Source organism: Meriones unguiculatus, chromosome 17 (assembly GCF_030254825.1).
Source record: "Meriones unguiculatus strain TT.TT164.6M chromosome 17, Bangor_MerUng_6.1, whole genome shotgun sequence".
In the NCBI taxonomy this organism is placed as follows: Eukaryota; Metazoa; Chordata; class Mammalia; order Rodentia; family Muridae; genus Meriones; species Meriones unguiculatus.
The window spans coordinates 38,006,464-38,021,818 of NC_083364.1; the positions used below are offsets into that span (position 1 = coordinate 38,006,464).

General features: G+C 45.1%; 1 protein-coding gene across 30 annotated transcripts in view; it reads right to left on the reverse strand.

Annotated features, from left to right (window-relative positions):
• Nucleotides 1-15,355, reverse strand: part of Kalrn (kalirin RhoGEF kinase) — a 582,551-nt gene that overhangs the window by 510,245 nt on the left and 56,951 nt on the right. For 3 of the 30 annotated variants that reach the window (XM_060370290.1, XM_060370284.1, XM_060370282.1), the window contains exon 1: nt 14,173-14,455. The exons of 5 other annotated variants lie outside the window; for them this stretch is intronic. In XM_060370290.1, the coding sequence (XP_060226273.1) occupies nt 14,173-14,248 (76 nt within the window). In that variant the 5' untranslated portion in view covers nt 14,249-14,455. Of the gene's footprint in view, nt 1-14,172; nt 14,457-15,355 lie in introns of those variants that run through there. 22 more of the 30 variants (XM_060370297.1, XM_060370296.1, XM_060370283.1 and 19 more) reach the window with 12 other exon arrangements.

The window sequence follows — 15,355 nt, forward strand, 5'->3', positions numbered from 1 at the left end:
GTTAAGTTTGGCTGCTTCCCTCTCCCCGTTCTACCTCCTACCTTGCAGGTTGTGACTAGGACCAAATGACTAATTCTCATTTTCTAACTTTCTAAATTTCATGTGTTTATTTTTCATCTATGTGTGTATGCACAGGAGATCAGAGAACGGCTTGCAAAAAGTTGTTCTCTCCTTCCATCCTGTGCGTTTCAAGGATTAAACTCAGGTCAGCAGGTTTAGCAGTGAGTATCTCTACCTGCTGAACCATCTCACCAGCCAAGGACAATCTGTTTGTTTGTTTGTTTGTTTGTTTGTTTGTTGAGATAGACTAGCCTTGATCTCACGATCCTCCTGGTTAACCTCCTGAATGCTGGAAGTACAGGTATGTGCCACCACATTCAGCTATACATATATATATATTTTTTTGCATCATTGGGCCACATGTAGGTCCCCAGGTAGAAATAAGAACCATAATTAACATTGCTCTCTGTGTCTATCTTTCTGCACTGTGTGTGTGTATACGTATACATTTGTGTACGATATTTGTATTTTTTTCCTAAGATTTATTTTTATTTTTTATGTGCAGTAATGTTTTGTCTGCATGTATGTGTGAGTACCATATGTGTGCCTGGAGCATGTGGAGGCCGGAAGAGGGTGTCAGATCCCCAGAGGTCAGAGTTACAGACAGTTGTGAACCATCATGTGTGTGCTGGAAATCAAACCTGGGTGTTCAGGGAGTGCTCTTAACCTCTGAGCCATCTCTCCAATCCAGTGACTACATTTCCTAACTGTTAACTCACGTTGACATAATTGGCCCCTGTCAGCTGACTATTCACGCCTTCATTCTTGCTCACAGGCCTTCCATCTTGTTCAGAAATCAAGGATCATGTGCTCCAGGAAAGGGGGGGACAATTTCCAGCCTCACCTGTGCTAATTATGGTCAATGCAGATACTGGGTCACCTCCTAGTGATTTATCTAGGAATTGCTGGTAAAATTATGGCCTTTGAATCATGAAAAAAGCCTAAAAGGCATCTAGGGAATATTTTCTTAGTCCTAAAAAGGGAACTAAGCGAATATATGCAGGAAGAAATGAAATCCTTGTGATGTCGACTCGATGCAGAACATGTGGAGTAATGGCAGCCACCTTCGTACTATAAGGACTTGGTACTATAGAATAGAGAGATGCCAGGATTGGGTACCAGACTATCCATTTCCTATAATGTCAGGATAAGTGATTGGGACCAATCTTCCCACTGGGAACAACTGTTTGTTTGTTGTTGTTTTTTTATGTTTGTTTTTATCTTCTTGAAAGCATTAAAAAAAAAAAAAAGCAAGAAAGAAACCTAATAAGGCAACAAAGAATCATTAGGTCAAAACCCAGGAGAAGCTGAAAATCCAAAGAGACCCAGAACACAGAGTGACTTCTACGTAAAGAGCATTTGCCAACAGGCGAGAAACAGAAGCAAAATTAAGCCATGCTTTGGAAACTTAGAAGGAATGAAGAAAACAGAATCCAAAGTTCAGGACCTGCCAAAGGAGAAGACGTTCACACAGAAATAAAAGTATTTCAGGCTAAGTTTCTTCCCAGGGGAACATCATTATCTTCACAGGAAAAGGGTCCTTGAAATAAGCCAGCTCTCTGGAAAACCTGAAGCTCAGCTGCCTGCAACCTAGCTCCAAAACAACCTCAAGCACTCAGCTTAGGGTTAGGTTTAGGTGGCCCTAGACTGGTAGCATCTCCTGACAAAAAGAGCAAAAACTGTTCCAGGAGAAACGTTGTCATTCTAGGTTTCAAGGAACTGGGGTCTTGGAGTCAGCTTCCCAAAAGCATTAGCAACCCAAGACCTAACAGGAAAGCCATGGTTACTCAGACAACAGCTAGAATCCAAAGAACTTAGTTCGGAACACAAAGTGACTTTTGTCTGAGAGTATCTGTCAACCTGTAAGAAAACGTGGCGATTTGTGGAATCTTATCCCCATAAGAGCTTTCTCAAGAATAGTGGGCAGGATGTAATATGCCCCATGCCTATGGCAGTTACTTCACAACACACACCTATACATCAAACTGCCAGTCTAGACAAGGTAAACATATTCCATTTTTATTTGTCAATTTACCTAAATTAATATGGAAAACAACGGGAAAAAGACAAAACCTCACAGAATCAGAATTATCAAACAAAAAAAACCATACAACAAGCATACTAAGGTCAAAGAAATTAAAGACAAATTCAAAAGTTTTTCATGAAGCTGGAGAGTAATTTGGAAAAGAGTGAAGTAGGCATTCTAGAACCAAAAGTACAATAACTGATATTAATGAGTCAATGCACACGTGTAATTGCAGATTAGGCATAGCTAAGTAGGTAGTTAATAAGCCAGAAGATAGATCTGAGAAAATTGCCTAGAATGCATCACAGACATAAACGTATTTAAAAATACAGAAGTAACAGTAAAGACTACATAAGATGAAGTGAGAAATCTCAATATTAATCAAAGAGAGAGAGAAGAAAATGGAGACAATGGTATAGAATTTTCTAAAATTGATGAACTGCAGCATCTCATAGGTGTGATAAATCTCATGAACCCTCGAAGACCACATAAGAAAGATTAGTTGATAATAAAGAGCCGCAGTTTAACTACCCAATTTCTGAAATTCTTAAGAGAAGAGGGAAGAGAAGACATGCATTTATTGTTCGAGGCATTTTGAGTCTGACCTCAGTTACATGTAGCCAACACTATCCTAAATGAGATCCATGGGGAAAATGAGGCAGCTGTCATTTTTGGGACATGACTCAGCCGGGAAAGTGCTTGCTTTGTAAGCATGAGGGCCTGAGTTTGATTACCAAAAGCTGGGCACAGTGCATGTACTTAGAATCCTAGCACCAGAGAGGCAGAGACTGGTGGATCTTTGGGGTTCGCTGGCCAGCTGACTTAGGCAACTCAACAAGTTCTGGGCAAAGCAACACTCCAAAAACAAAGAAATGACAACAAAAAGCATGTTCTCTGGCTTCTATATGCACATAGACACAAGGTGTGAGAGAGGGCCTCGTTCCTATGTCTTTCTGATGTTTATTATGATTACAACTGTTTGCCCGTTGTTATGAAGTAGGAAGGGTGAAAAGGGAAATGCAGCTGTGATGAGATCTCTACAGAGCTAAGCAGGGTACCCAGGGGAAGTTCACCCTAGTATGAAACCAAGGGAGACACAGCCGAGCCTTTTCTTTGTCTTTGTTCTAGGACTTCCCAATAAGGTTAACACTGGACTGCAATGTCCCCAAGAAACTTAGTGCCCCTGTGTGCTAAGGGCCCCCAATTATTTTACATACTCCATGTACTCAAGACATACTTAAATGGGGGAGGGAGTGAGCTCACAAAATTGTTACACCCATGCCTCGTTTCTTGATCTTTCCAAGTCCAGAAAGCTTTCCAAGGCAAGAAAGACTCAAGCACAGAGGGCACTCGCCCTGGAGGTCCAAACACAGAAAGGGCTGCCTTGCTCTCGTAGGCCCTCAGGACCTACCTGTGTGCTGGACCTTCCAGGGATGGGAGGCAAACATCCCCACCTCCTTCCATAGCTAGCAAGAGTCCTGCTCATCTTTCCTGCAGCTCCCCACATGCTGCACGCTCCTCTGCTCCCCACTCCTGCTGTGCACATGCTGCCCAGGCCTGGCCCAGCCTCCCACAGACACAGCAGCGTGCATCTGGGATTCTCTCCCTGTGGTTGAGAAGTCAACACCAGGGCTCTCACTTATTTATGTTCATGGAGCAACAATGAAGAGGGACAGGGAGGGGAAGAGACAGAAAGGGAAGTTCTGTCAGGCCGGAGACTGGTGGAAGAAATATCTCTATAATTTCAACTGCTTTCCAACCACACTGCCTCTAGCTACAGCCCCTTGGGTGAAAGGTTTGTATATTACTGGGGATGAGAGCTTGTGACCTTAATTATGTCTCAGAGCATTTGGCTGTGCCCATCTTGAAACTTCTAGCAAAGGGGAAAAAATGTGGTTTCCATTACAGTGTCACTGAGGGACTTGTACAGGCTTGGGATCATTAAAACCAAAACACTGATGAGTAAGCCATGCCATTTTGTCTCCAAGACTTACATCCTTCCTCCACCCCTGGCCCCGTACTTTATTTTGAGACAGGCTTAAAATAGTCCATAAAATATGGATCTCATTATCCCATCTAACAGATTTCATTTAGCATGAATGTAGATTAAAAGCCCCATGCCAATTCTTCCTCCTGGGTTTCTGAGGAAGACACTGCGCTGCCATTGCCTGGGCTGCGTTCTTGGGGGCACAGTTCTGTTGTAGCAGCAGAGAGACAGGAGGCCCCACTTCTAACTCACTCAGCTGTATGGCTGTCACCAGGAAGGATGAAGTACAACCTGTTATTGGGGCTTCCTAAGAGTTTGCTTGGAACCTTAAAAGTCTGAATCTAAACTAGATGCCCCACCAACCCATGACTGCTTAAGTCTGTCCATTCTTCCAGATACAGTGACAATAGCAAGGTTAACGGGATAGAACTGGAGTTGGCTATAGTGGTACACACCTATAATCTACTCTCATCATTTGAGAAGATGAAACAAAAACTTGAGTTCAATGTCAGCTTGGGCTATAGGGAGAGTGTCTCAAAAAAAGAAAATAGATGTAGCTTAGTGGAAGACTACTTGTCTAGTCTGAAAAAAGCAAAAAGCGCTGGGTTCCCACCTCATCCCTGAAAAGAATGGAGGGAGTGGAGGGAGAAGAATGGGGTTGAAAACACAGAGGCACATAATGGAATGAGGCCTTAATGTGGGGTTTTCTGACATCACATCCTGGCCCAGCCAATAAACAACTCTATGGTTTAGCCAAATTAAATCATCTCCTCGGTACTGAGTTTCCTCCTCCCTTAAGTTAAGAGGTCTCTTCCATCTATATTCTCATTTTGCTATGAATCAAAGGTGCATGTGGAGAGAAGGAAGCCAGACCTTTTCTCTCATCCCTGATCTTGTTTGCCTTGACGTTTCTTGTCCCAACCTGATCATGCCCCAGCCTCCACTCCTTACAGTCTCTCCCTCTGGGTAACACATATATAAGTGAGAAATGGCATCCTGTATAATCACAGGTTGACTGCAGGTTTGAATGAAGCAGATCAGGTCCCAGCTAAGGTCACACATTACCTCCTATCTCTAGTCTTAGCCCATGAAATCGACTATTTGCTAAACAAACAAACAAACAAACAAAAACAAAAAACAAAACAAGGCATCTGAACTTGAAATCTTCTACTTAAAAGAAGCCATTTTCTAGTGCTCTTTCCTTCCTCCCAAGAGAGAGTGCCCCATTCTCTGGTCTCTCAACTGTATCAGCTGCACTTTCTAATTCAGCCAGTTCCCGCTTTCCAGGACTTCTGGACTTTGTGGCACTTATGACAACCCACTATTTTAAACTCAACTGTTGCTTGATTTGTGTGCTATCTGCTCACGCTCTAGAGGCAGGCCGCATGGAGACATCGTGCTTTCTTCATGCTGTATCCCCCAGCAAGCAGCCCAATGCCTCGAACGCCTAGAGTCACGGCAGCGCCCAGTGTTTACAAGCAGATTTGTAAATCCGTTCCTGGTCATCGTTTTCTAGCTCCTGTCACTGCCCCATCCCCAACCTTCCTCAAACAAAACCACCGCTCGGCCCTAATGTCCCACCAACCACCGGTCTATTTTTACCTTGTATTTTCTGACATATTTCTCAAACAAACAGTATGTGCTGGCTGCTGCCTCACCCTCGCCACTTCCTCCCACTACAATCTGGTTTCTCATCATCAAGGCACTGAGACAATGCTGCAAGCAGTCCTCAACGCCTTCTGTTACCCAACCCTTCAACGCTGCCCCATCTCACCGCGCACAGGGATCCCTAACTATGCCCTCATTCCCCTCAAATCATGTTTTTCTGACTCCTAAGAAATAGCTTCTCATGCCTCTGATTTCCACAATCTGTCTACCCTGGGTTCTCTCACCTGAACTATTATCAGCTTCACTGCCTCTTCTGGGCATCTGACTCAAAGTCATGCATCTCCTACCATAACGTCTCCCTAGAGCCAAAGACCTTTTGCACCTGCTAGAGCAATGGTTCTCAAACTTCCTAATACTGCAACCCTTTAATTGCAGTTTCTCGTGTTCTGGTGAGAACTCCCCTCCCCTGCCCCAAGCACAAAATGATTTTCATTGCCACTTTAAAGCTGTCATTTTTCTACTGTTACTAACTGCAATGTAAATATCTGTGGTTTTTGATGGTCTTGGGCTATCCCTGCGAAAGGGTGATTCAACCCCCAAAGGAGTCACAACCCACAGCTTGAGACCGGCTGTGCTAAGAGTTTGGCATTCTGTGGTCTAGACTCAAGGTTCCAACTCCCTCCCAGCGTTACTCCACTACTTCTCTAGCTATCCTTCTATCGCCTCAAACATGAAGAACCCCAAATTCCTCTAAACTCTTGTCCTTCTGCTCTTACGCATCGAAATTCACATTAAAAAAAAAAATAAAAGTCTCACCAGCACCAGGCTCTTGTGTTCAGGATTTCCCTGTGACTCCTCACAAGTGTATTCTGGATACACTGACCTCCCCTCCCCTTCAGACATCACCCTGCCTCTGCCTCTGTGTCACTGACTGGACTGTCTGAGTTCGCTCAAGTTCTCTTTGATATTCTGGAAAGGTAGACTCCTCTAGGCAGATAGATTTTCTTTCCTCCTAAGCAGTCCCGGTTTAATTTTACCTACCAGTTTTGTTGTAGACTACCTTCTCTGCATCCAAGTTTTTCCTTAGACCGTAAGCACCCCAAGTTATGCTTCCTGGGATTCCCAGGTCCTAAGTCTACTCATGATATTTATTACCCAGCTACCAATTGTTTGTACCCCAACATGTAAGCATAGAGTGACCACCACCTCTCTCTCTAGCTTTAGCTCTCACCATAGAAATGTTTTGTAGCCTCTGACTTCCACCCTCATCATTAAGTCACTGTACTGTTTATTCTGTTGACTTCGCCTTTCCCCTCACTACACATAAAGATTCATGAATGTAAGTACACCATCTTCTTCAATACTATGTCCAGGTCCTCAAACAGAGCTTAGCACACAGTAGGTCCTTAGAAGATATTAATTGGATGAATGAACAGGCCTTTCTTCATTCAGTCCACTTATCTCACCCTCCTAGGAATTCATAGCATTCAGTTAGGGATTCAACACGAAATCATATACCCTGATATCATACAGAAGCATTATAGGTGTTCCTGGTATGTGTTTTGTAGATGCTGTAGGTATTGTTCACATGGAACCATGGCTCACTAGAGTTAGAAGGGAATCTGCTCGGATGGAGGGATTATAAGAAACCCAGAGAGCTTAGAGTTAATGTAGTTGGTGTTTTGTTAATGTTTTTTTTTTTTAAATCTGTATGGATGTTTGGCCTGCATGCATGTCTGCATACCACATGTGTGCTTGGTGATCATGGAGACCAGAAGGCATCAGATTCTCCTAGAACTAAGATCACAGATGTTTGTGAGCTACCATGTGGGTGTTGGTAATTGAACCTGCGTCCTCTTAAGAAGCACACTCAGTGCTCTCAACCACTGTGCCGTCTCTCCAGCCCCTAGCTTTTGGTTCTTTGGGATCCTTTAAAGATGAATTATAAAATTCCAGAGTACATGAATCTGACCTCCTACCCCTAATAGGCCCCTGCAACACTTGTAGCCATTATTGGCACTTCAACTATTAACACAATATCGATTGATTCCACACTCTCACAAACCACCTCCACCCACACAGTGAAAAGCAAGCCAGAAATTCATTTGACTTTCTGACCATTGAGGAAAGCACCTTCGGCCTTCAACAACCATTCAATGAGCCTCAGTGGACGAACAGGCCCTTCGAGGTCATGTTACCCCGGGGGAGCCTTGCTACTTTACTTTCCTCGTATCACAGTAACCTCTGCCCCACTGCTTGGAAACCCCATACCAGTACTCCAAAGAGAAGCTATCAGTGTCCTTCCCTCTGGACTTGGCCTAGATACAACTTACCTGATGATCTCACACCACAGACAGTGCAGCCCGGGGGAGGTAGCCAGACACTTTTTCAAACGCATGCTGAGGACGGAGGTGCATGGAATCTCTATGTGTGTAGCATCTAATCTCTATGTGTGAGCATAGGAGCTAACCCATCCTACATGGAAACAGAGGTCCTGGACCTTTGCCTTCCTCTTAGTAGATGGATCATTCTGGCAAAGTAATTACCTCCACAAGTCTGTTTCCCATCTGTGAAATGGGGACCAATGTGATCTGCCCAGAGAAAGATACTGCAGACCGAAAGGGATAAGATACTAGCAATTATCAAAGCACTACTCTTCTCTTTTTAAGTCCTAACCAAGGCTGTGATAATCCCTTGTTCCTGGAGAGTTCAGATACTCTCTTAGCCAACATAATTTACTCTTATTTCCTATTTGAATACAGCTTTGACCCAGCTGTCTAGGGGAAAGTTCAAAGGGATGTGTGGACTAAGGCCTGCCTTCCACTCACCGTGGGTAAAAAATGAACCCTAGAAGCAATTAAGCTCCATAACAACTACAGAAATCCCTGAAGAAGCCCCTGTGCTGAGCGCTTGCTGGCACTGGGTGCTGGCCACACATCTTAACTCTTTCAGTGCTCAACACCAATGCCTCCAGGTGTACATTATTCCTACCTACAGGAACACACTGAACCATGGGCTTGTACCTGAGTGCCCAAACGTCTGAACAGAACCAGGTGTGACTAATTTAGGGGCGCTTTTTCTGGAGGACTTGGGAGTCAGGAGAAGGGGAAGGGGAGGAGTGTGGGTCATCATCCATAAAGGAGGCTTCAGGCATTTTAAAAGGAAACAAAGGGGAGAGGTCTAAGGAGGCTCTGGGGGAGACAGGGTACAATAGGGGATTGTTCTGTAACAGTGTTTCAAACTGTCTATCAGATAAGAGGCCTAGCTCCTATAATAGGCAAAGACTTGTGACTTTAAAAGGTAGGTGAAAGCAACTGGTCTGAACTTAATATTCAGCTCAAGGGGAAAGATGATTACAACCAAAACTCCTCTGGAGTTAGAAAGACTCCAGCCCAGGAGAACCACACAATATACTATTCATACATGTGTTGCATGCTTCCCTCTTTTTTTCCTCAGTGACTATGCAAAGGAAACAACATATCATAGAAGTGTATCCAAAGAAGCTACATGTTGCACCAAAGGCATGCATAACCACTGACAAGAACAGGAAAGCCATCCGAGGTGAACAGTCGGAGCCTGTGGCAGGCTGATCTTAGCAGAGACACCAAGTACAATCCAAGTAGGGGCCAAAGCTGCTTGGATAACTAAGGCTGTCAGGAAGCAAGAGACAAAACATCTGTCAATGACAACCAGGGGCAAGCATAATAAGGACAACACTTCCCAAAGAGCCTTCAAAGTCCAGACCAGGCAACTAGGTGCCCTTTGACCTTGCACTGTACCCAGGCAGAATCAGTCCTTGGGCTGGTATAGTTGGGAGTTCCCAAGGTGGAGATAGGAACTTTAGCGAAAATCTCTAGTAGATTCCTGGCCAGAGTTGAGCCTTACTATATGAAAGCCGTGGACAAGAACATCCATGCTCCTCCCTCTCCCCCACAGTAGGAAAGAGAGCATCCTTTCTCTGATTTGAGCAGAAGGTGGGTAAAACCCACCTAATGACAGTAGAATTTACCTTGAACAAATAAGGAGAGAATTTTGACACACAGTGTGACAAATTATCATCCCTAAGTCCAAAGCCTGAGGCAGCCAGAACTGAAAGCTGTCAACTTAAAGCAAGTTTGGACCAATCATGTTTCCCCCAGGAATATGACGGAAAGTTGAGGTTTAGCTAGGCGATGATAGGAAATGGTTATAGTCTCTAGAGAAAGTTGCCTAGATCATATCCCAGAGATCACATTCTTTAACATTTTGTTTCTAGTTTATCCTCTCTTTACTCTGTATTTGCTCTTCTCAACAGTGATGGATTATCTCATTCCCCTTGTTATTTTGCCCACCCAGAGCCATTTTGCCCTTGCTCTCTTGCAGCACATTAAAAGATGGTAACAGGCAGCCCCCAGCCCTGCCTCCATCAGAACCACCTGCAGAGACGCCAGTGCCAGTCCTTGCCAGGGGTTCTAATCCAGCTGCCCCAGATGATTCCAGTGTACTTTGAGAGTTTCCGGTCCGAAATCCCAAGTGCTTTATGGTAGTCATCAGAATGTAGATGGTGATCCAAGGGGAGAAAAAAAATCAAGCAGCCTAAAAGGTCTATCATTTAGATGTTTCCAAACACCATTTTTTAAAACTATATCTCCAAATCTTCTACATTATAACTTCTCATATATTATTTTAAGTTGACTCCATTTTATACGTAAATTTATTTTTAAAAGAAAATAATAGCCTGGGGATAAAAGCGTGGTGGCATAAAAAAGGCTGGGGGAGAGCTGGAAAGATAGTGTTTGACTCGCAAGCTTAAGAACCTGAGTTTGGTCCCCAGAATGCATGGCGGCACATGTTTATAACTCCAGCACTGAGGAGACACACGATAGGTGTCTCAGCCTACACAGAAAGCACCAGGCTGAATACAAGACCCTGTCTCAAAACAAAAACAAAAACACCCAAACCAAAAAACTCACAAGGAACAGCAACCAAGGTTGACCTTTGACCTCTACATGAACACACACACACACACAAAGAGGAAGGCAGGGAGGAAGAGGGAAAGAGAGTAAAGAGAGACAGAGAGACAGAGAAAAAACAGTGCCAGCCTGCAAGAAAAACGGTGACTCTGAAGAGAAAGAGGAATTCCAAGTTAGAAGGCAGGGAAAAGAGGGGAGAGAGGATGGGGATGAAAATGGACAGGAATCTGGAGATGGGTTGAAGGTGGTAAACAAGCAGCAGAGAATGGGGGTGCAGGCATCACGAAAGTGTGCTAGTGTGCGGGCACAGGGAGAATAGGCCTGAGGGGCGGGGGTTGAGGGGACACACGCCGACATCTGAGGCCGCAGGTTAAAGCAGGAAAGGTGGAAAGCCAGCGAGAGAATGAAGAGCTAAATGAGGAGCAGGTGGGGTTAACAGGGCCCACGCAGACGGGGTGAGGTGAGTTATGGGTAACAGCCATGGCAGAATCAAACACCGGCCAGAACAGACCATCCTCCAGGCTGAGAAACTCAAGCAGTATCTGTAAATCGACAAAAACCACCTCATGGGATGGTAGTGGTGGACTTTCCCACATGCTGGCATTCCCTCACCAGACCCATCATGTCCCTGCGGACACACCGAAACGTAATACTAGGGGTGAGGCTGCTTCTTGTGGTTCTTATCTGCATGAGCTTTTTCCCTCTGGTGGACATTTCCATCACGGCAACTATCTCCTTAGCCAAAGTCTGTAAGCCTGGACCATAGGCAGCAGAGTTGATAAACACCCAGCAACACACACAGTAAAAACTGCATCTGTTATTAATGAGAATAAATCATCAAAACGTAATGTCTGAACAAGCTGACAGATTCTTATCACATCACTCCTAAATACAGTTCAGTCAAGCTCTCGAAAACAGCAGATTCAGTTTTTGAGTCTTGAGATTAGCTAAACAATGTTGGAGGAGATAAAAAAAAAAATGTGTCTATAGTAAGAAAGCATATACAGTTATTTTTCTGTAAAGTTTATTTCTGCTCCATGCCGTGTTCTGGTGTTTCCTCCCTTTTTAAATGTGTCAAGTCATAGATTCACTTCTCCTCCAGTCGCAGCCAAGCAGACAACTCAGGCCAGCACACAACCTGTCCATTATCTCAATTTCCTGGGCTAAACTCGTCATTTCCCACTTCTTTTCATCTCTTACTCCCTCCTTGCTTTCTCGAGGCCTGTGACTTTCAGGATGGAGGAAGGCACAGCAACGGCAAGGGAAAGAGAAAAATCCTAAAACAGATGAAAGGAGCTAAGTTCTGTTTCCTTGGAGATCTGAGGGAAACAGATCTGCTCCGTAAGATGGGCTCATCATTCACTCGTTCATTTATTCATTCATCCAGCTTATGTTTGCTGAGCATTTCCCCCGAGTTAGTTCAATCTGCAAAGCGCATTGTCTCCTAGGCAGTGCCAGTTAACATTACTGTAGTTGCTATGTGCAGAATCTTGCTTGAATGCAGATGCAAACATGTCATGTGGACATTTAGAATACTGTGTTAGCCAGTGACTAACACTGAGTGACATGAGTCATGTCCAACTCACAAGAGCCTTGAAATCAGATGTCCTAAATCGTCTGGTACCTCATGTTAAGGAACCCCCTATAGACACTGTTTACAGGAATGACCACAAGCCTACACCTCGTGGCCAAATGTGCACGCGCGAATACACAGTTCTGGCAGCCAATTTCCAATATCCGAGGGATCCATCACTCCACAGATTCCTTATGTGGGATGTTTTTACATGCACTAACACATTTCCTGCAAACTGTATGCTGTGGGTGTTATTAATATTCCCATTTTTGAGCCAAGACTGATGATCCAAGGATACATTTATTTATTTATTTGTTTGTTTGTTTATTTATTTATTTATTCAAGGGCCCTTGGGAAGTAACAAAGCTAGTACTTGAAACAAGTTGGCAGTTCGTGGAGTCCAGCATTTTATGAAAATTGAAAATACATATAGCATATATTTTGGCATCTACTATCTTCTTTAAACTATTATGATATGCTAATCTGAGCATGGCCTCTGTTCACAATAGAAATCGTCCCTATGCCTCTAACAATTCTTCAGTAGCTTACTCGGGTCTGGGTTGTCACATGCCACCTGTTTCTGTCTTTCCCAGGACGTCTGGGGAGAGTGGGAACTAGATGTCTTTATCAGCGTGACCTAACGGTCGAGTGGCCTTTTGCTCCTGACAGGCACAGGGATCCGTAAGCTGCTCACTTAACCCCTTCAGCAACCTTTACCACGTATGACGGAAGGAAAGGAGACACAGAGACACTGAGGGGTGATAACTTGCTAAGAGCACACAGAAGGGGGGGGTTCTTACCCTTCCCCAGCCTATAATCCCCAACAGTACAAAGTTCTGGCTCCTTTCTCCACACCTCATCTCCTGTCTGGTTTCACATAGGCATTTCTGAGTGCTAATGAAAGCCTCCTTCCTGAGTATGCTGGTTTGGGTTCCTCCATCTTTGATTTCTCCTCCCGATAAGACCTTGGTACATCTGTTCCGGGCAGCTCTGCTTCCACCTGGTATTTGCCTCCCGGTGTACCTAAGATTAACTCTGACGAGAGGAATACAGCTTGGGGTGGGTAGCAGAGCTTTTCTAGCACCATATTTTTCATCAAAGATGTTGTCTCACTCCTGCCAAAACTTCTTAAAGGAGCCAAAGCTCTCAAATGCAACAGTCAACATTTATAAACCAATTACTACACAAAGTTCACAGTGGCCTTTCTTTACAGTGGAAGGTCTGGACTTGCATGATACCGCCAGGAGATTTGATTGCGTTAATAAATGTGGGTGACATGTATTAAGGTCAGAGTAACTTGACATGTCAAGCTGGCTCTCCTTTCCCTCTTCCTAGCCACAAATTCTGCACAGGCTCTGTCTGTGGAGTCCACGAAAGGAGCTGTCCCCAGGACAGGTGCTGTAGCTCCAGTAACTATGATGGTCAGTTTTACATGCAGGAATTAAGCAATAACCACGGCAGATTGGTCCCGAAACGTCCATTATACAGATAGAGAAACAAGCTCAGATGAACACACAAATCCGCCTAAGGTCACAGAGCAGCTGAGATAGGAGTCTGCCCAGGTGTGCCCCAGCTTCCAGCTGCAGGGACCAGTCTCCCCTCTGCAGCACTCTCAGATGCTCTGTAGAGAGAGCCCCTCGAGACAGTTTAAGTTGCCTGACTACGACACGGAGCCTGGTGAAAGACCCAGCAAGGAATGTGATTGTGTTATACAGCTGCTCTCCAAATGCCTCTGTGTCCCCATCCCCAGCTGGGTCACACATGTCCCCAGAAAAACAGCCCTTCTATTTTATCTGCCCTGGGTTTGCTACTTGCTGTTGCTCCTTGCACTCTTTCTTTTTTTCTCCCACTCCCTTCTCTGCTGCACCTTTCTCTGTTTCTCTCTTTCTCTCTCTCTCTCACACACACACATGCTTGTATACATACATACACACATACACAGACAGACACACGACCAGATACGCACTCAGGATACCTCGATCCAGCAGCCGAAGCAAGCGGAGATACCAAAGATACCACTGGTCCCAGAAGCGGTCCGTCATCCCACCCCGAACTCATCCTTCACAGACAGTCTCCAGGGCAGAGCCTCATCCCACCACCACCACCGGCCAACCGTCTCAAGAAGGCCAGATTCGCTGATGTTGGGCTTAACACGCAGCCTGCTCTAAGCAAATGCCTGCCTACAGAGACAGCCACCAGTCCTCCCACACAGAGGCTGACTGTGCCGGGAGCCCGTTTCACAGCAACAAAGGAGCAAGTGCAGAACAACGCTGCTGCCGTGTGCAGACTGAGCCTGCACGGACCCCAGGGGAGGCTGGGGATGCGGGGGAGGGAGTCAGAGAGGCCTCTTGCACAAGTGGCAAGGTTTGAGGTAGCCTTGGGAAAGAAAATCCACAGACAAGGCTACGTTTAAAATTTCATTCTAGTATCTCCTGCCATGTTGGCTTCCTGTGCCTCCCACACGGAGGCCAGTGGCTCTTCCAATAGGATGATGAATGGGAAGCCAGATGCTCAACCATCCCGGACTCTGGAACCAGTCCAAAAAGTCCACGAGTCTGCCTGTGTCGTTGTGGGGACCTCAGGGACTCCCCATCCAAGATATCCGGACCCTCAGGAACAGCAAAGTGCTTGCACAGGTCCTTTCTTCCTACTTCCCCTTACAGGATATAGTAAAGAGAGACAATGTGGGCTCTGGGGTGATACATTCAAGTTCAGATCCTGGTTCCTACTTAACACTTCCCGGCCTTCGCCTCAACTTCCTCCTCTATGAACTGGAAAGACCAGCATTTGCTTCACAGAGGAACTGTGAGGCTCAACCCAAAGGAGGAAAACTAGCATCCCTGCTAAGTGGGGCAGATAAATGGTACTCTCTGACCTTCTCCCCTGCCCTTGGAACCTTGCTTCCCTACCCTTCTGACCCTTCTTTCCCATGCTCTGATCTTGCCAGAGCCCTTCCTCTCCATGCCCCTTCTCAGGGCCAAACCCTAACATTTCCAGTGTCTCATTCAAAAGTCACAGAATCTAGGCAGCCTTCCCTGACCTTTCCTCTTTTCTATGTCATTTTCAATCCACTTTCTCCTTCGTATACAATTCCTCTCCCTTACTGGACCATAAAGTACTTGGAGTTCAGATCTGCTCCTTAATCAGCT